This window comes from Pezoporus occidentalis, unplaced genomic scaffold, assembly GCF_034315485.1.
Source record: "Pezoporus occidentalis ecotype Australia unplaced genomic scaffold, CSIRO_AGI_Poc_V1 ctg48, whole genome shotgun sequence".
Classification (NCBI taxonomy): Eukaryota; Metazoa; Chordata; class Aves; order Psittaciformes; family Psittacidae; genus Pezoporus; species Pezoporus occidentalis.
Window position 1 is genome coordinate 8,939,124 of NW_026915813.1, and position 20,527 is coordinate 8,959,650.

General features: G+C 45.8%; 1 protein-coding gene and 1 long non-coding RNA gene across 14 annotated transcripts in view; one reads left to right on the forward strand and one right to left on the reverse strand.

Moving 5' to 3' along the window:
* LOC134172931 (uncharacterized) overlaps positions 1-8,321 on the reverse strand; it is a 34,864-nt gene extending 26,543 nt beyond the window's left edge. The window contains exons 1-2 of one of the 2 annotated variants that reach the window (XR_009968065.1): positions 8,257-8,321; positions 6,344-6,440 (exon numbers count right to left, since the gene is read on the reverse strand). This is a non-coding gene — a long non-coding RNA (uncharacterized LOC134172931). Of the gene's footprint in view, positions 1-6,343; positions 6,441-6,958; positions 7,223-8,256 lie in introns of those variants that run through there. The other variant, XR_009968066.1, reaches the window with a different exon arrangement.
* Positions 8,322-10,277: 1,956 nt separating this feature from the next.
* PCDH7 (protocadherin 7) overlaps positions 10,278-20,527 on the forward strand; it is a 288,906-nt gene continuing 278,656 nt past the window's right edge. For all 12 annotated transcript variants that reach the window (XR_009968063.1, XR_009968064.1, XM_062636546.1 and 9 more), the window contains exon 1: positions 10,278-13,470. Coding sequence is in view for 10 of the 12 variants with exons in the window: in XM_062636546.1 (XP_062492530.1) it covers positions 10,279-13,470 (3,192 nt within the window). In the remaining 2 variants the exon portion in view is untranslated. The remainder of the gene's footprint in view (positions 13,471-20,527) is intronic.

Consider the following 20,527-nt stretch of genomic DNA (forward strand, 5'->3'; position numbering starts at 1 on the left):
TTTCACTGCAGAATCCTAAGGGACTAATCTGAAAGGCCTATAACAAGGAGTTTTAGTAAGTATGGCAGGATGGTCATTTATGAAAAATGGCAGATGGCTTGCCTATATTTGAGAAAAGAAGCTGAAAGGCAATAATAAATCTCCGTCCCTCCGAGAGCAGGGGGAGGGCAAGAAAGGGGGGGAAGTGAGCGAACGAATTACCTGACTGGGTTTAAACCACGACAAGTTGATTTTAGAATTTAAAGCTACAGAGTAATTTTTGAAACAAAGAATGAACAATGAGACAAAAGTACGAAGCAAACAATGAAATCTATCTAAAGGTTTCAAAGAGTAGATTATACGATTTACAAGATACCTTTCTTTAATTACTTATCTTCAAAGTAAGGCAAGTGGAGAATATATCACCTATCTGATTTCAAAAGAGTTTTTGACACTATCTGATAGAAAAGGTATTAGTTAAGATTGAGAAGATAAAGAATTGACTGGTCAGCAGAGGACAACAGATTGTGTTAGGTGTTTGTATCCTTACATGGAAGCTGTTAAAGGGTTCTTCATGGGCTGTCTTGTAATAGGCCTTTTTGACATTTAAATTAAAGAGTAGGTCACAAAAATTTGGAGCATGCTGCTGAAATTTGCTGGTAAAACAAGTATGAGAATCATCAAAATCATAAAAACATACAGGAAGAATCAACTTACCTTGATGACTTCTGTAATAGAGATGGGATTAAACTTAATAACACAAAAAGCAACATAATAAAATGTTCAGCTATAAAGTTCATCAGATAGAAATTGCAGAGAAAAAGAAAGATAAAGACAATTTACTAGAGAAGGACTATCAGACAATACTATTACATCAGGTAGAATACATCTTCATTATGAAAATCATGAACAAACTCTGTTCTGCATATTAAAGAAAGGTTCACTGAAAACTTCACTAAAAATTGAGACAAAGAGGAAGTCTAACAGCATGATCAGGAATGCAGAACTTAATTCACGCAAGGAAACTAAAAAAAACTTGTATTATTTTTCAAACAGAACTAAGATGAGAGAAATGTTCTCTGTAAACATGAATGGGTAAAAAGACCCTGTGGATGTTCATAGTAATGTACGGAACTTTGAGATCAATAGCAACATAAGAATTTTATATGTGCATATATTTTAAAAGTATGGGGGGTTATGCCACATGAGTGCTTGCATTACCAGAGTATAGGACTCAGCACCCAAGGATGTGCTGCCTGCTTATTCTGAACCATAAACATGATCTCTGTGGTCAGGTAAAATAACATTTACACCACCAAGTGGTTTAATGGCATGCATTTTGATTAAAATGCACATCATTTTCTTCTTCACTCGTCTGCTTAAGATCTACATGAATGCTTTAAACATCATTCACTCACTAGGTGCCTAATGCAAAGCTTATTTAGTCAAAGCGCTTCCATTGACTTCTGTATCCTTACCAATCAACTAGCTGCTGCAGGCTTCCAGTTTTATCACAATATTAGACTGCTTTTCTCTTTTTCCCATGATCTTAAAAGGCAAAGAAAGAGATATACTTTAGTTTGCCCTGTCTGTTCTTTAATGTGCTTAGATTGCAGTTATTTCCTGCTGAGCCCTGGATGAGGTTTAGTTTGTTGAAGAGCAACTTTTTAATCATCTCAGAGAGTGAATGAACTGAAAGATATGTCAGGCTTCTATCAGAAGATGAAAAATGTGGAAACTTATTGGTGCCTCTTTTCCTCTAGATATATTGTAGGTCATAAAACCCCACTCTGTACAGTACTTATTACTCTTATAAAGGAAGCTAAAAATGTAATTACGCAAAGCATGATCACCAAGAAATTTTGCAAAACAGTTAAAGCAGGTATAAAAGTATGACTGCCTGTGCACGGGAAAAAGTGCAAAAGAAGCAGCAGGAGAACAAATGATTTCAAAGTCAAGCTATGTCATCTTCCTCACAGGAAGGGTGGCTACAACCCCTTCCCTCTTATTTTGAAGAATTAACATAGCAGTGCAAAACATTTCAGAAGCAAAACTTATCAGAGTTTACCAGCGTACAGAGCAGCACTTAACAGACTAAAATATATTTGGCTACTGGATGGACCCAGCTTTATTTTTTTCCCATCGGTTCTTACAGGATCCTGTTTTAAGATGATATAATCAGGCCCTTCCCCATCCTCTAATTCTCATCTCGGCTAAATGCCGAAGCTCTTCCCTAAACTTGTGCACTACAGGCATGGATCTGTAAGTTTATGTTTTAATCTAGTTCAGAGAAAGGTATAAGGGAATCCACCTCTTCACATTTGCTTTCTTTTGCTCACAATTAACAGCAGATGGTAGCAGGTGAATAGCTCTTACTTTTTTCAATGAATAGTCTTGCCTCTGTTAGGGTCAAAAAAAGGATTAAGGAAAAATGGTATGCTCCTGCACTGTACAGCTAACGACGTGACCTCTAAGGGTTGTAATGTTACATTTTTCATATGAAAAGAAATGGCAAGTCTAACATTATAAAACACCTAGCAAAGCAGTTTTAATCATTGCAGAACAAGGCCAAATAAGACTGTCTGATGAGCATTCGACATCTTGGTTCTAATCTAAACTACTTTCCTGCCAACATATTTATTTTCCTAATTTATAATAACTATGTTTTTGTATGACACTTGTTTCAACCAGAGAGCAATGATTATTTTTGCTGAGGTTCGCAAGTTAAGTAGGTGAGTATATATGTAGACTTAAAAGGATTATTAAGTCTATTTGGCTATTTTTAGGTATAGTCAATAACATATATTGGCATTAACTTACAGAAGGGACTAGAGCACCACAGAATTCAGTTATCCATAACAGACTTTGAATTTTAATACCAAAGATTCCTCCTCTGAACTCAGCAGAGTTGCCATCTTGCTTGGGTATTTTCTTTTCTACTGAACAGGCAGCTGACACCATAGATTCATGAAGATATGCCAGATCTTTTATGCTATCCTGAATTATATTAATAATAAATTAAAGCTGCACAGGATGTACTAGGAATATCGGACAAAAGATTTTATGATCTGGTGATTCTCATTTAAAAATAAAAGAAAGTCTTAACTCACAGCAAAGATGGAACTGAAAAATATTAGAAGATTGAGAAGTCATCAAAAGTGTGTAGAGACAAAATGATTTTACAAAGTCTGTTTACTAAGTTCTGTATATAAAGGGTAACTGGCAGAAGTAAGTGGGAGCAGGAGCTTGAGAAGTATCTTAATATATCTATAACAGCTTAGTATATTTTATACTGCTATCCATCAAATTTCATGATATAAGACTTTCATTTGCATATGTGGTTGTCTGGAACACAAACTTCTTTTACACTGTCTACAGAATGAGCTACTTTGACTTTCCAGCAGTCCACCAAATGAAGCAGAAATGATTGCCACTTATTCAAAGACAAATATTAAGGTGAATCTGGAATACGTTAAAAAAACCTACAGAAGTGCAAAACTGTGGTGTAACTTAATCTAGGAAAACCCATTCGTTAGCACCTTGCTGGGTGACTGCGCAGGTCGTTGCACTTCCTTTTATCTCATAGTGATGATTTACAAAGCACTTTGAGACCTTCGGTATGTTCTTTAATGATACCAACCTTGGAACTGTTGTAACAAGAAAATCCTACATTACTTCCAAAAGTAACTGTGTTGTTCTCTGCTACTGGATTCATATACATGTCAGCCATGCCCACTTAATATTTTCAGCAACAATGAACACATTTTTTTTTTCCTTTGTCAGTGCTACCTGGCTCTCATACATTTCATTTAAATTAAATTCAGTTTTAATTATCTCCCCTGAATGTCTCATTGTGTTTCTTCAAGTAGAAGATACAGTAATGATTCATAATTTCCCTTGATTTTTGATGGGAATTCATCCAAACTCACCTTAAATGCTTTTTTCTCCCCTATATTTTGCATTCAGAGCAACTGAACAATACTTCAATTAAAAAAAAAACACAACAAACCAACCTATAAAATAATTGGGCTGGATGCAGCACTCATTTATATCCCTGCAAATCCAGGAAATCCAGTAGCTGCATATGAAGCATAAATCTAACCAAAATCTCCCTTCCCTCATGAAAATTCATATGCTTTATGAAGACCTTTCATTATTTTTTTTTTCTGATTTTAAACATAATCTATGTGTCATTTCTGCATGGTTAGGCTTTTGTCAACATCTTGTGGGGAAATAACACCAAACAAACAAGTCCAAAAATGCTGTCTGCTAAACATCTTTCGTAACAGCTTCTATAGAATAATGTCAAAAAAAAAAAAAAAAAAGAGAAAAAGAAAACTTAATCACTGTGAACTGGGGAATTGTAAGGAATATATATATATATACTGCAAGAATCACAACCACTTTAGCTTTAGCTAAATATTACTTTTCATCATTTTCCATAAATGTGAGAACTCAGAAATGCTGATGGAATCATGCCTATGCACGAACTTTTTATTTTGAACAGACCTCAAATATTACTTTAAGAATGAGCAATTATATTCATGCGAGATTTAACCACTGTCATCCAACACGGATTATATTTGCTCTGTCAGTAACTTTTGTGGTGTATTATCTAGTTCAGAATTCTGACAGAGTGAAAGAAGATTTAAAGTAACTGGCTCCATGCTTAGCTAGTATTCAGTTAAATAAGCAGAGACGTAGTTATTATCTTCTTAGAAGTAAATCTGTGGTTTCCTTTTTTAAACTCTTAAGTTTTAAAGTCCCCCAGAAAGGCTGCTGCTCAACGAATTATTTGTTCACTTCTGCCTGTTACATGGTACTAGATGGGGAGCAGATTAGCAGCACTGTGAAAGACACCGAGCAAGTGTCAGCACTCCCTGTAATTCAGCCGACCTCCCAGTATATTCACTGCAGCGAACCGTGGGAGCTCTGGAGCTGCCGGAGGGAGGCTGTGGTCGGGAACTGAGGTGAAGAGAGCACAACAGGATCACACCAGAACAGCACGACGCTTTAGAAAGAGGAAAGGTCAGCGTGGGCTTAGTGCTGTTGTGGTGTCATTTCATCTATTTGTCCCTTGGTGGAGTTCTTGAGTTAGTTTCTTCCTTCCGCCAAATGGATTTAACCGCTTTGTGTGAGGTTTTTGTCCTTGTTTTTACCCTGCTTTCGAATTTGCTGTCATCTTTACTGTATTTAACCTTTCCCTCGTATTATTATGAATATGTTACTCTCAAGCCGATTTTTTTTTTTCCTTTGGAGGCTTTTCCCTAATTTGTGTGAGTGTGTGTGCGTGCAAATAATATGTAATATATATGTGTTACGGTAATGAGCGATATAGATGGGCAAATACTCTGTCTCTCTTTAACCCGAGATGGATTCCCACTGCAGATCCCAGAAGTAATTTTCCAGTGAGAGCCACCGACATTCCTAAACTGCAAAAAAAAAAGCCCAAATTGTCGTGGGCTGAAAGCGCCAACTGCGGACGTGAGTCGAGACACCAGCAGCACAAACGGGACTCCGCCAAGAAATGCATATGAACAAGCCATTACTTGCATCTGCATATTTTAGCCATAACCCCTCTGTCTTTCCAGCCAACAGCTACAACAAAAACAAAGCCTCGCTACAGACCATCGAAGAGAGCTGCGGGGGAATGCAGAGGAGCTGGGAAAGCTCCCAGGCTGCTTTAGGATTTCCCCACGTCCAGAAGGCTGTAAATGTCAGCAAGTCGGATTCCCTCCCACACGCAAGATGCCTCCTCGGTGGCCTTATCAGATGTTCCCTTTAAGGACACGAGCTCTTATTTCAATTCTGTATGTCTCTCGCATCTCTAGCTATTTTATTTATTACAGTCGATTACATTTGTGATCCCGTTTCCCACTTGATCTCACCAGTTCAGGAGGACAAACACCGTGTCGTGTCTGAGCGTGTGTCTGAGCAGCTGGGAGCCGGGGGGGGGGGGGGGGGGACAGAGGGAGGGGAGGAGGACACGGAGAGGGGTGGGGCATTTACACTGCGCAACAGATTTGATCGAGAGGGATAGACCTCCCCTGCCTGAAACAGCTGGATTGTTCCTATCGACACCCAGACAGCTGTGCGCGCACTGGCTGCGGGCCGAGAGTTGGGGGCTGGTAGTGTCATTCCTTCTGTCCCTGCACGAACGAGCGGGATGCGGGACACACACATACGCCCCAGCCAGCACAGCCCTGTCCCCCTCCGGCAGCCAGGGCACGTGGAGCGGGAGCAGCGCTGCTATCCACCATGCAGCGCACGTCGGGCCCATTTCCCACGCCGGCCGCCTGCCCTGGGGGAGGAAAGTAGGAGGAGGAAGGGGGAATGGTAGGAAAAGGAAGGGGGGGGCCGTTACCTCTGCTCCGAAAGAGGAACCAATTCACTCTGAAGGACGCAGCACTCCCGAGCAGGAAAGACATTGCACATTCAGGGAGATGTTGTATGTGAAGACACTGAAAAAAAGAAAGGGAGGGGCGGATGAGGGGCGCAGACCGCATGTGAAGGACACTGTGTGCGTAAGATAGGCCAGCGAGGATAAGACGGGAAGGGGGGAGCGAATGCACATGGCAAGAGAAAGAAATCACTCATTCGCTTGAAAGAGGCTCTCGCAAGGCAGACCGTAGGAGAAGTAGACATGGGAGACAACTGGGAAGGAGACGCTTCCCCGATTAAAGTTTATGGCGGGGAGCTTTAAAAACGTTTTCATCCCTCCCCTCCCCTGGGGAATACAGGAAGTTTCCTGGCTGCTCTTAAAAGCACAAAAGGGAACAGCGGGAGCTTTCGGTTGCAATTGTATTGCTAGTGCAGGGAGCCAATGTAATGCAGTATGCTGGTATTCCTGCCTCCTGATATGTCTAGATCTTACACTGTGGACAAAATTTCCTCCTCTCGGAGCTCAGGAACAGCGAGGGGAATTTTGATAAATTCAAGTTGCTTTGCAAATATAATAGGGATTTAGTACTAATCCTACTTAACCCGCTGCGAAGACGCTGAGCTCCCAAGCCCCCCTCCTCCGTCCGGGACTGCGGCGGTGAACACTGAGCCTGCGCCAAGCCGGGCTTTCTCGCTGATGCTGCAGATATAAAGCTGAGTGTCTCTAGCGTCGGAGGGGGCGGGTTTTCGTGTTCTGGCGGGGAGGTAAAGCGACCGGTGCCGGTGCCAGGGCCGGAGCCGCCGACGGAGAAACAGTTCTGCTGCTCTCCGGAGCGGGGAGCAGGAGCGGTCGAGCACCATCCCCCTCATCTCCCTCCTATCGCCGACTTCCTGCGGCGGGACTCTGCCCCTCTGTGCCTCTGGACTCCCCAGGGGAAGAGGTGGCAACCTTCCCTCCCTCTCACATTCATTCGCCGCCCCAGATGACAAAGACACACTGTGACCGTTGCTTTGAATCTCCTCGGCATATCCGGCCTCTTTTCTCTCAAATATGTCACCACGATGAAAGAGAGGCGTTTCACTACAGTCGTCTGCATGCATCTTTATTCAAAATAGCCATGTAAAAAGAGGAATGAACACACAGAACCAGCAATAACTTCTTTTCCCACATGTGTTCACAGGAGGAGAGCAGCTGGATTCCTGCCTCCCCCTTGCTGTACATACACACACGCACACGCCGGTTCTGTTCCCACTGGTCGTCCATGCTCGCCCTGGTCCTCCCTCTCCCGCCAGCCCCGCGGAGGCCAGCCCCGCGGAGCCCCTCTCTTTTCCCCCCGGGATCCGGGTGGAGAGAGCAGGTACGGGAGTCAGGCATCACCCAGGGCTCAGGGGCACACGCACACAAAAGCCATAGGCGCTTAAATGACACAAAGTCAAAAGAAGAGAACTAGGGACGCTAAGATAAAGTTGAGCAGAGAGCTTTAACATTAATTTCCCACTTATCCAGGTAGGTGACGCTAAGTTTTGGCAATCATCTAAGCAGCAAGTCTCGGCTCAGAAATAAATCTGTTACTTTTTACATGTGTTTATTCTACTAACCCTTTCGCCCCCGTCCTGATCATCTTCGCGTTTTTTTGGTTTTTTTTTTTTTTTCTGATTTTTTTTTTTTCCTAGGAAAGCACGTGAAAAGGCACATTCAAATCATGGTAACAGGAAAAACACGAACACAAAGATTAAAAGGCTCAAACAACACTGGGAAACAGGAAGAAATTCTAAGATCTAAGGCAGCCCCCCTTCCTCCCTGGAGTTTTATGCAGTTACAGTGACTGCAGCTCTTTCACAAAAAGCACCGACACGTCAGAGGAAGGTGGGAATCTGCGAAACGAGTTTTCTTACCAGCGTGATTCCGCAAAATGCAGAGCCCCGAACGTGCATCAGCTCTGCTTAAGAGAAAGACGAATAAATATTTCCTTTAAAAAAAATGTTGCTCTATTCACAGTCTACAGGGGAGGTGGGGAGGGAAAGTATAGGAGCGAATCACTACAGATCGCGGGTTTGAGGAGGCAACAGCAGCAACATTCGGGAGTGTAATGAGGATCGGGTTTAGGAACTGAACTGGTGGTGTGTGATGAGCAGCTATCCCACTTGCAGCACTAGCAGCGACAGAGACAGAGGGTAAGATTGGGCTTTCTGGAGTGCAGCGCTTGACTCGTCCTCCTCTCTCCTCCTCCTTCTCCTCCCTCCCTCACTCCCTCTCTCTCTCTTTGCTCTCCCTCTTTCTGCCTCTCTGTCTGTGTGTATGTAGCGCAGGCGGTTCTGCTGCTGCAGCAGCAGGGAAGAGCTGCTGAGAGAAGCTTCAGCAGCTCCCACCACTTCGGGCAAACTTGCTGGTTTACTGCTGCTTTCCTTTTTTTTTTTTTTTTTTTTCCCTTCCGAGTGGGAAGCTTCTCAGTTGCCATTCAACATTTTAAAGCACAAGCCGCTCTGCCGTGAAAGCGCCTGATCCACACTTCTCTGAGGCACAGGAAGGAATACACATTGCAGATTTCACCCACCGTGGCGGTGCAGATCATAGGAAACAACTGATTGATACAATTTTATTTGCAAATAGAACTCTGGGGTTTGTTGGTTTCTCTTTCTTTTTTTTTTTTTTTTTTTTTTTTTTTTAACCGCGTCGCGGCTGTCTCCTCCTCCCCTTGGCCATTCTGCTTCTATGGATGTAATTCAGAATCTGTGTTAATTCACGTGGGGGATCCAGTTACATCGTGTTCCGCTCCGGGTATATTTACGAGAGACAAGTAATCGCCTTTGGACACATAGTTTTGTTGCTAACCTTTGAACTGAAAGGATCAAGTTCAGATCTGGTTACCTGCATTGGGACGGGAAGGAAGAGGAGAGAGAGGGGGAGAGAGAGACTGCAATCTCATTTGTGAGTCGCTCTCAGTGCTGCAGATCCAGATTGCTATAACACATGCAGTGCAAATGCAGGTAAGGCACACACACAAACTGCGGATGCTAAAGCAAACTTGGGACTGTTGTGTTTGTATATATATATCTACAGCCTTGCAAATTCTGGGCAAACGGCTTCTGCAGTTTCTGTATCGTTGCTTTGTGACTAATGACCTTGCGCAGAGTTGTTAAAAAAAAATCCGCTCCGGAGAAAGAGCTGAACATTTAACATTTTAGGCGATCTCTGAAGATGGATTTGGGTGCTTTTCTGCCAACCAAAGGGGATATTCTGTGGACTGCTGTGTAATACACGGTTTTCTTCTCTGCAGCTACCGACATTATTGTTTTTTTTTTTTTCTTTCTATTTTTTATTTTATTTAATTTTTTAAGAACTCACCATTCCTAAGAGGATTTGGAGTTTTCCCGGACACAAGCCCATTGAATAAAGCGAATCACATTTTTTTCTTTATTTTTCCCGTGTGTGCAGAGCAGGGGAAGAATAAAGCTCATGCCTTGGTCGTAAACGGCTGAGAGAGAGAGAAAAGAGAGAGAGCGTGTGAAATGTAGTTAACTCTAGTGTCGAAGAAGACGACCAGGGGGCTTCGAATCTCATAGTGCTTCTCCAGCTTTTATTGCAAACCTTGCAAAACGATTACAGTAAAATCAGAGAGGAGGAGAAGAAGGGGAGGAGGAGGAAAATCCCATCCTGTCTACGGAGATGAATCTTTAAAAAGCAAAATACACTGTCCCGTGAACTGTAAGTATATCGCAACTGGAAGGCAGGGAAAGCAGGAGAGGAGCCAGCAGCAGGGTTTTGACTACCTATTGCACCAGCCACGAGACACTAAGTTTCCAGGAACAGAAGGATTTTATAATTGATAGCCCGGACACTCAGCCGCTCTGTTGGCTCATCAGGGGAGTTAATTGGGGGGGGGCAGGTGGGAGTGAGGGGGGGGGGGGGCGAGGAAGATGAGGAAAATGCGGACTCTTTTTGGCTTTGTGCATTGCTGCTGCTGCTGCTTCTTGCTCCTCCTGCCTCCGCCACTCTGGGTCAGCCTGGCATCGGCCAAGCAGCTCCTGAGGTACCGGCTGCCCGAGGAGGGACCCGCCGACATCCGCATCGGCAACGTGGCTTCCGACCTGGGAATCGTGACGGGCTCCGGCGAGGTGACATTCAGCCTGGAATCTGGCTCCGACTATCTCAAGATCGACAACATGACCGGGGAGCTGAGCACCACGGAGCGGCGCATCGACCGCGAGAAGTTGCCGCAGTGCCAGATGATCTTCGACGAGAACGAGTGCTTCCTGGACTTCGAGGTGTCGGTCATCGGCCCCTCGCAGAGCTGGGTGGACCTCTTCGAGGGCCGGGTCATCATCTTGGACATCAATGACAACACCCCCACCTTCCCTTCCCCCGTTCTCACGCTTACCGTGGAGGAGAACCGGCCCGTGGGGACCCTCTACCTGCTCCCCACCGCCACCGACAGGGACTTCGGCCGCAACGGCATTGAGCGATACGAGCTGCTGCAGGAGCCCGGCGGGGACGGCGGCCGCCGGGGCGGCGGAGGCGGGGGTGGCGGGGGGGGCTCTGCCTCGGCGGGCTCCGAGAGCGCCCTCTACCCCGGCGGCAGCAAGAGGCGGCAGGAGACGGAAGCGGCGGCCCGCAGCAGCGTCTTCGAGCTGCAGGTGGCCGACACTCTGGACGGGGAGAAGCAGCCGCAGCTGATCGTCAAGGGGCCACTGGACCGGGAGCAGCGGGACTCCTACGAGCTCAGCCTCCGCGTGCGGGACGGCGGCGACCCGGCACGGTCCTCGCAGGCTATCCTGAGGGTGCTGATCACCGACGTGAACGACAACAGCCCCCGCTTCGAGAAGAGCGTCTATGAGGCAGACCTGGCAGAGAACAGCAGCCCCGGAACACCCATCCTGCAGCTGCGAGCCACGGACCTGGACGCAGGGGTGAATGGGCAGATCGAGTACGTCTTCGGGGCGGCCACCGAGTCCGTCAGGCGCCTACTGCGCCTGGATGAGACCTCGGGCTGGCTCAGCGTCTTGCACCGCATCGACCGAGAGGAGGTAAACCAACTTCGCTTCACTGTCATGGCCCGAGACCGGGGCCAGCCCCCCAAGACAGACAAGGCCACGGTTGTGCTGAACATCCGTGATGAGAATGACAATGTGCCCACCATTGACATCCGGAAAATTGGGCGCATCCCACTCCGGGACGGGGTAGCTAGTGTGGCCGAGGATGTGTTGGTGGATACCCCCATTGCCCTGGTGCAGGTGTCAGACCGGGACCAAGGTGAAAATGGTGTGGTGACCTGCACTGTGGTGGGTGATGTGCCCTTCCAGCTCAAGCCAGCCAGCGAGGGCGAAGGGGAGCCTCAGAACAAGCGCAAGTATTTCCTCCACACCTCGGCCCCTCTGGACTATGAAGCTGTCCGTGACTACAATGTGGTGATCGTGGCCGTGGACTCTGGCAGCCCCAGCCTGTCCAGCAACAACTCCTTGCTGGTGCGGGTAGGGGACACTAATGACAACCCTCCCGTGTTCAGTCAGGCCGTGCTGGAGGTCTCCTTCCCAGAAAACAACTTGCTTGGTGAGAGGGTGGCCACAGTGGTAGCCACAGATGCAGACAGTGGCAGGAACGCTGAGATCACCTACTCCCTGGAGGCCTCGCCCCTTTCCTCAGACGCACCTGGTGGCATCTTCAGCATTGACCCTGACTCTGGGGATGTGTCAGTGCAGGCAGTACTGGACCGTGAGCAACGCGATACCTACGAGTTTCAGGTGACAGCCCGGGACAAGGGGGTGCCATCGCTGCAAGGCTCCACCACAGTGGTGGTGCGGGTGGCGGATCGCAATGACAATGAGCCACGCTTCATGCAGGATGTGTTCACTTTCTATGTGAAGGAGAACCTGCAGCCCAACAGCCCTGTGGGCATGGTGACTGTGATGGACTTTGACAAGGGCCGCAATGCTGAGCTCAATCTCTCCATCCAGCCTGGTGACCGTGACCATGACCAGGCAGCCAGCATTTTCTCCATTGAGAATGACACTGGAACCATTTTCTCCACTATCTCATTTGATCGTGAGCAGCAAACCAGCTACACTTTTAAGGTGAAGGCTGTGGATGGAGGTGAGCCGCCACGCTCTGCCACAGCCACCGTGTCCCTCTTTGTGATGGACGAGAATGACAATGCGCCTACAGTTACCTTCCCCAGCAACAGCTCTTACACCGTGCTGCCACCCTCCAGCAACATGCGCACTGTGGTGGCCACTGTGGTTGCCACTGATGCTGACACTGGTCTCAATGCTGACCTCAACTACAGCATCATTGGGGGCAATCCCTTCAAACTCTTTGAGATCGACCCGACCAGTGGCGTGGTATCACTGGTGGGCAAGCTGTCCCCCAAGCACTATGGCCTGCATCGCCTTGTAGTGCAGGTAAATGACAGTGGGCAGCCTCCCCAGTCCACCACCACCCTGCTCCATGTCTTTGTCAACGAGAGCCTATCCAATGCCACTGTGGTGGAGAGCCAAGTGGCCCGCAGCCTCCACACACCCCTGGCCCAGGACATTGCTGGTGACCCTAGCTATGAGTTGAGCAAGCAGCGGCTTAGCATAGTCATAGGTGTGGTGGCTGGCATCATGACCGTCATCCTCCTCATCCTGGTGGTTGTCATGGCCCGATACTGCCGCTCCAAGGGCAAACATGGCTACGAGGCTGGCAAGAAGGACCATGAGGATTTCTTCACTCCGCAGCAGCATGACAAGGCCAAGAAGCCCAAGAAGGACAAGAAAAGCAAGAAGGGCAAGCAGCCCCTCTATAGCAGCATCGTCACTGTCGAGGCTTCCAAGCCCAATGGGCAGCGCTACGACAGTGTCAATGAGAAGCTGTCAGACAGCCCCGGTATGGGGCGGTACCGCTCGGTCAATGGCGGCCCAGGCAGCCCAGACCTGGCCAGGCACTACAAGTCGAGCTCACCGCTGCCCACCGTCCAGCTGCACCCGCAGTCCCCCACCGCCGGCAAAAAGCACCAGGCCGTGCAGGACCTCCCCCCGGCCAACACCTTTGTGGGCGCCGGCGACAACATCTCCATCGGGTCGGACCACTGCTCCGAGTACAGCTGCCAGGCCAGCAGCAAATACAGCAAGCAGGTAAGAGCGCTGAACCCTGCGGTCCGCGCACCCCGAGCCACGCGCACACACACAAGCACACGTACATACTCATACACACGCTCCTGGTGGGGGAGCGGTGATGCCCGCGTCCCCCGTGGCACAAGCAGTCACGACAGTCAGGTCCAGTGACCCATTCAGCCTCGTATCCCCGCGCCAGACCCCAGCAGGCAGTCAAGTGCCCGGACAGCAAAGCAAGGAGAGTCAGGGGTCTTTATTAGTACATTTTTTACATTTCCCTCCACTTTTCGGCAACCAACCAGCCCGTCCGTGCAACCGCACCGACGGGGGCGCCTGCGGGACCATGGTTGCTCCCCCTCAGCAGGCGCAGCGGCAGCCGTCCGCGGGGGGAGGAAAGGGAGAGGTGGACCTCGGATTCGGTCCTCATTCCGGACAGCGAGGTGTAGGGCAAACTGAGATGCCTTCGTCAGCTAATCCCGGTGGCTGGGGGGGGGGGAGGGGGGGGTCAGGAAGCCCCCCACCAGCCGCAGCCGCGGTCGCGTCCTCCTCGCCTGCCCCACTGGCAGCTTACTTTTCCCCCGCAGTCGTGCCTCCCCGGCCTTAGAGACGGAGATCTCCGAATGAGGAGGAAAGTTTCGCCTCCGTAGCTAGGTGTTCGGGGGAAAAGGGGTCGCTGCCTGCCTGCCGCTTCCTAAAGCTGTGGGCGAGAGTGCATTAGCATCCGCCGTACTGAAGCGATAATGGCTGTAATTACCAGGTCTTTCATTAGGACCAAAATGCTTAAATAATCTAAAAAGCTGCCTAATTTACACTACATAGACTGCACTCATTGCAGCAGTTGCTCTGAATACGCATAAATGTTAGTGAGCTTACAGTCGCACCCCAGTATGTTTTAATTGCCTTTTTTTTTGTGTCGTGTCGCCCCCCCCCCCCCCCCCCCCAGTATAACACGAAATTCATTCATTCATTCTGAGAAGCCCCAGTTTGTCAGCCCAGCTGCTGCAGAGCTCTGTCTCTAGAGCGTGATTGCTGTGAGTCCCCTCAGAGCGAGGTGTGTCTTCAGGAGTAGCACAAGGAACTGGTTCTGATCTCGGCCTTGTTGGAGGAGGTGGCTTCAATAAAGTTCCGGTAACCTTAAACTGGTGACGGCAGGGACTCCTTTACAGTTCCTGAAATAAAACAGGGGATAACATAGAGAAGAGCCAAGCTCCTAATTGAAAGCATCTGTTTCGTTTATTTTATAAGACACATATGTAGCCTGAACAGAGGTCACTTTTCCTTGGGGAGTACTCTTTGAGTGACAGTAAAATGAAATACATAACACCTGGTGAGTTCCATTACATTTTTCCAAGTAAGATAATATTCCTAATGTTTCATCAGCTAAAGTGCATATTACACAAGAGTCTAGAGATAAATGTATGCTGATTCATGTAAACGCACAGACAAGTCTGGGACAGGAAAATTCTGACTAGTTTGATGAAAATGCTTTCTTTTGATCTTATTCACATGCAAATATGGTACACTTTTTTCATATATAACTTAGAAGTTTTACAGTGTCTTGCCAGTATTTGCATTCTGCTAAGAAATACTTAAAATACTGCAAAAGAAAAGGACTTGTGTGAGCCAGTCTTCCAGATCACAGAAGTGTGATGTACTATCTGCCAGTATTTTTGTGTATGTTGTTTTACAAGTGATACAGATTTATAGAAAGTTTGACACAGTATTTTCTGGGTGATAGATTCCATTAACTCTCTCCTGGAGAGTACATTACAATTTTAGTTTGAAAATAGTCTGGTTAACTTACAGAGCACTAAGAAAATTCCTAAGCTTGTATATGCTAAGGCTTATTAAGCATATAGTAGATTATGCTGGTTTAGTGAACAGTGGAATCACAAAGTAGCAGTAGATCATATGCTAATCAGATACTACTTTTTTCTTGCTGCTGCAATCGATCTGAACATATGAATTATAAATTGTCAAAGTGTAATTTATTTTTAGTATAAAAGAATGACTTGCATGCTAAGTGTAGGAATGGTAAAGGATTACACTACACAAATGACTATTCTGTTTAATAAAAAGAGTATTTAAGATTATATTACAGAAATATGTTTTGAATTACTCAACTTTTTTCAAGGATATATTTTGATATACCTTAGGAGACTTCTTAGTAGAAGAAAATGGCTTTATTACACTTTTACTTGCAACAATCAAACTGAAGGAAGTACATGCAGAAAACTGATGCTACCACTTTCCTGTGTGTATTTGCCAGTTTGTTTCTGGGTGACATTTATATCGTTTTGTTCATGCTTTTGCATAATAGTGGGGACATTAAGACTTATTTGCATAAATAATATGGAGACTTCTCACATCTCAAACATTGATAGTGGAGCAGTACTCAGTTTATTAGGCAAAACACATGAAGGTTTTTAACACTAAACCCACATGGATCTCCTGTTCAGTACACTGCTTAGACAGAAATGTGAAGCAGTTGCAGATAAAGGGTTCTAATGTGGTGTGTATCAGGTTGTTTCAGAGTTCAGCTGTACATGTGAAATAGAACCAGTGGCATACTGATGTTACCATGATAAGGAGACTGGCTGAAATCTCTAAGGTTGCCTTTATTTACTCATTGACATTCCCTTTAAGGACACGTTAGAAGGTGTATAAAATTTAGAACAAATACCTCAACACAGCAGAACGTACCTGCTCTTAAGTTACTGGAGATGAGAGCAATACTAAATTTCCATTAGTGTAATTAGAATTGGTAATTGATACTTTTGTATATCTACAATGTAGCAGTCGAGAAATAAAATCTCTACTTACGTGACTGATTGGTGTACCCCAGTGAACCCAAGTTGTTTTCACTCTGATTATTCAATACTTCCTGTTTAAGGTAATGTATTGAACTTCTTAAATGAGTTATATGAGTTAGAAACCTGTGTTAAGTCAGGAGACTATGATCTGGTGGCAATTACAGAGACGTGGTGGGACAGCTCACATGACTGGAATATAGTCACGGAGGGCTATGTCCTTTTCAGGAAAGACAGGCCAGCCAGGTGGGGTGGTGGGGTTGCTCTTTATGTACAGGAGCAACTACAATGCACCGAGTTCTGTCCAGGGACAGATGACGAATGAGTTGAGAGTCTGTGGGTGAGAATTAAGGGGCAGGCTGGCAGGGGTGATACTGTTGTGGGTGTCTGTTACAGACCACCAGATCAGGGTGAGGAGGTTGACGAGGCCTTCTGCAGGCAGCTGAGAGCGGCCTCACAGTCACAGGCCGTGGTCGTTGTAGGGGATTTTAACTTCCCTGATGTTTGCTGGAAGGACCACTCAGCAACCCAGCCGCAGTCCAGGAGGTTCCTCCAGTGTATGGACGATAACTTCCTCCTGCAAATGGTGGATGAGCCAACCAGGAGAGGAGCGCTGCTGGATCTCATCCTCACTAACAAGGAGGATCTGGTTGAAGCAGTAAGGGTTGAGGGCTGCCTTGGTTGCAGCGACCTCGAGATGGTGGAGTTCAGGATCTTGTGTGGTAGGACTAGTAGAATAGCAAGTAGAATTGCAACCCTGGACTTTAGCAGGGCAAACTTTGGCCTTTTCAAGCAATTGCTAGGGGAAATCCCATGGGCAAGGCTGTTTGAAGGTAAAGGGGCCCAAGATAGTTGGTTGACATTCAAGGATTGCTTTTTCTGAGCTCAAGATCGGAGCATCCCGACACGTAGGAAGTCAAGGAAGAGGGCCAGGAGACCTGCGTGGCTAAATAGGGAATTGCTGGGTATGCTCAAGTGGAAGAGGAGAGTTTACAGGTCATGGAAGGAGGGGCTGGCCACTTGGGAGGAATATAAGGCTGCTGCTAGAGGATGTAGGAAGGCAGCTAGGATGACTAAGGCCTCCTTTGAATTAAACCTGGCGAGAAGGGTCAAGGACAGCAAAAAGAGCTTTTTCAAATACATGGCAGACAAAACTAACACCAGAGGCAATGTAGGCCCACTGATGAACGGGATGGGTGCCCTAGTGACAGAAGATACAGAGATGGCAGAGTTACTGAATGCCTTCTTTGTCTCTGTCTACTCTGCTGCAGGCAGTCCTGAAGAGCCCTGTACCCCTGAGACCTTAGATGAAGTCAGTTCAACGGAGCGGTTTGCCTTAGTCGATGAGGAATGGGTTAGAGACCAGTTGAGCAATCTGGACATCCATAAATCCATGGGTCCAGATGGCTTCACCAAGGGGAAATCATGCTTGACCAATCTCTTAGCCTTTTATGAGGAAATAACACGGTGGATGGATGATGGCAGAGTGGTGGATGTGGTCTACCTTGACTTCAGCAAAGCATTTGACACAGTCTCCCACAGCATCCTCACAGCTAAATTGAGGAAGTGTGGTCTGGATGATCAGGTAGTGAGGTGGACTGCGAACTGGCTGAAGGAGAGAAGCCAGAGAGTTGTAGTCTATGGGACTGAGTCTAGTTGGAGGCCTGTAACTAGTGGAGTGCCTCAAGGGTCAGTACTGGGACCAGTATTATTTAATATATTCATCAACGATTTAGATGAGGGAATTGAGTGTACTATCAGCAAGTTTGCTGATGACACTAAGCTGGGAGGAGTGGCTGACATGGCAGAAGGCTGTGCTGCCATCCAGCGAGACCTGGACAGGCTGGAGAGTTGGGCAGGGAATAACTTGTTGAAATATAACAAGGGAAAGTGTAGAGTCCTGCATCTGGGCAGGAACAACCCCAGGTTCCAGTATAGGTTGGGGAACGACCTGTTAGAGAGCAGTGTAGGGGAGAGGGACCTGGGGGTCCTAGTGGACGACAGGATGACCATGAGCCAACACTGTGCCCTTGTGGCCAAGAAGGCCAATGGCATCCTGGGATGTATTAGAAGGGGGGTGGTTAGTAGGTCGAGAGAGGTCCTCCTTCCCCTCTACTCTGCCCTGGTGAGACCGCATCTGGAATATTGTGTCCAGTTCGGGGCCCCTCAGTTCAAGAAGGACAGGGAGCTGCTGGAGAGAGTCCAGCGCAGGGCAACCAAGATGATTAAGGGAGTGGAGCATCTCCCTTATGAAGAAAGACTGAGGGAGCTGGGTCTCTAGAGAAGAGGAGACTGAGGGGTGACCTTATTAGTGTATATAAATATATAAAGGGGGAGTGTCACGAGGATGGAGCCAGGCTCTACTCAGTGGCAAACAATGATAGGACAAGGGGTAATGGGTACAAACTGGAACACAAGAGGTTCCACTTAAACTTGAGAAGAAACTTCTCAGTGAGGGTGACGGAACACTGGAACAGTCTGCCCAGGGAGGTTGTGGAGTCTCCTTCCCTGGAGACATTCAAAACCCGCCTGGACACATTCCTGTATAACATTATCTAGGTGCTCCTGCTCCAGCAGGGGGATTGGACTAGATGATCTTTCGAGGTACCTTCCAATCTCTAGCATACTGTGATACTGTGAGTTCCCAAATACATCTTGTTTGATATAGTACTGTGTAGGAGATCTTCTGTGAAGAAAATTACAATTTGTGACCCTCCTCCTTCTTGATATCATATGTTTTATATAAAGTTTTAAACTACAATCTGTGTCTAGTTGACTTCTGATATTTCACAGTCACCTTTTAGATCTTTCTCAAATTTGGCTTCTATTCTTGTCTTATTTAGCATGGTATTTATTACACTGAAATATTATTTTAGTCTCCTATTTATCAATTCTCTCCTATTCAATAAAGCACTAACATACCTACTTAATGGGAAACAAATGTTTAAATCACTAAATATTCCATAGGTGTTAATCACTTGCTAAAAGTTAAAGCTGTACAGAACCTGAATGGGAGTGAGTTCAAACAAGTGTTTTTCTGAATGATAGATTTCAAATCTGAACCATCCAGGTGCTGCACATTGCCTGTGAGGAGCCTGGATGCTACTAACTTCCAGGAAAGACAGCCAAGATAAGGAAAGCTCAGTACCTAAGAGGAATCACTTAGGAGCTTGGAGAGTTGCATCCTTAATCCTAACTCTAATAATAGATTTTAGTTGTAAATATTTGTTTATTTTTCTCTTATTAGTTGCAGATATATGTATGTGCTAGCTTTTCCACTTTGTTTCACAATGCAAAATAGTGACATATAAGTAGGTTTATTTCACTGAAACTTTAAATCATGAATATGAAATCAGCATGTTAACAGCCACTGTTTGAAGAACAGGCCTTTTAAACCCTGTTTATGTTTACATTTTTGGCCATCATATTCTCTTGGTTTCTTTTTTACTTGCTCTGCTCAACAAATGATGCCTATTGGCTACTTAAAGCACTGTAGTTGCGTTGTTGGTTTTGTGGTTTTTCTTTGGTTTTGCTTTGTTTTGTTTCTTTAAGAAGTATTGGTCACTGTCGGTACAATTAGCAGAACCAGTGCAGGAATTTTAAATCAGCATTATTTTTTTTGCTTGGTGTATTGGCTTCCTGTCCAATTCTGTATTAATTTATGAATTATCCTTTTGCCTTTTCTCATTGTAAATGTACTGTTTAATGAAGAAAAACGTTTATCACACCAGATTGTGCTGACTAGTTAAACTATTAGTTAAAACTAGATACATTTCCTGTAGAGTCTTATTTCCATGAAATGAAATATGTAGAAATTAATTTCTGGAAAGAAAAAGATTGCATGGTCACCAGATAATTTGTTTCGTAACATTTCAAACATTAATCAGTCTATTGCAATGTAGAAGCATTTGACTCCTTGGTTATCATGATGTGAATTGTACCTATAAACTAAATGGGTCAATTTTCTCGTAAATATGCATATATAACCAGCAGCCTTAATGGACCCAAAATTCATCCATTAAGGGGGTAATCAGTTTAACCATGAAGGAAAGCATCATCTTTTTTTTTAATTTGCCTACACACACACGCACACTTGCATGCTTATTTCAAAGACTGATTTTTATAATCACAAAATGACTCACGAGAATAAAGTTTTTCATAACTTTTAGCTAAGCAAATGTCCCACAGTATAATAATCATAAAAATATGATTTTGATAGGAGTAAGTGCAATGCAGATAAAAAAAAAGTGGGAATATTGTAATTAAGT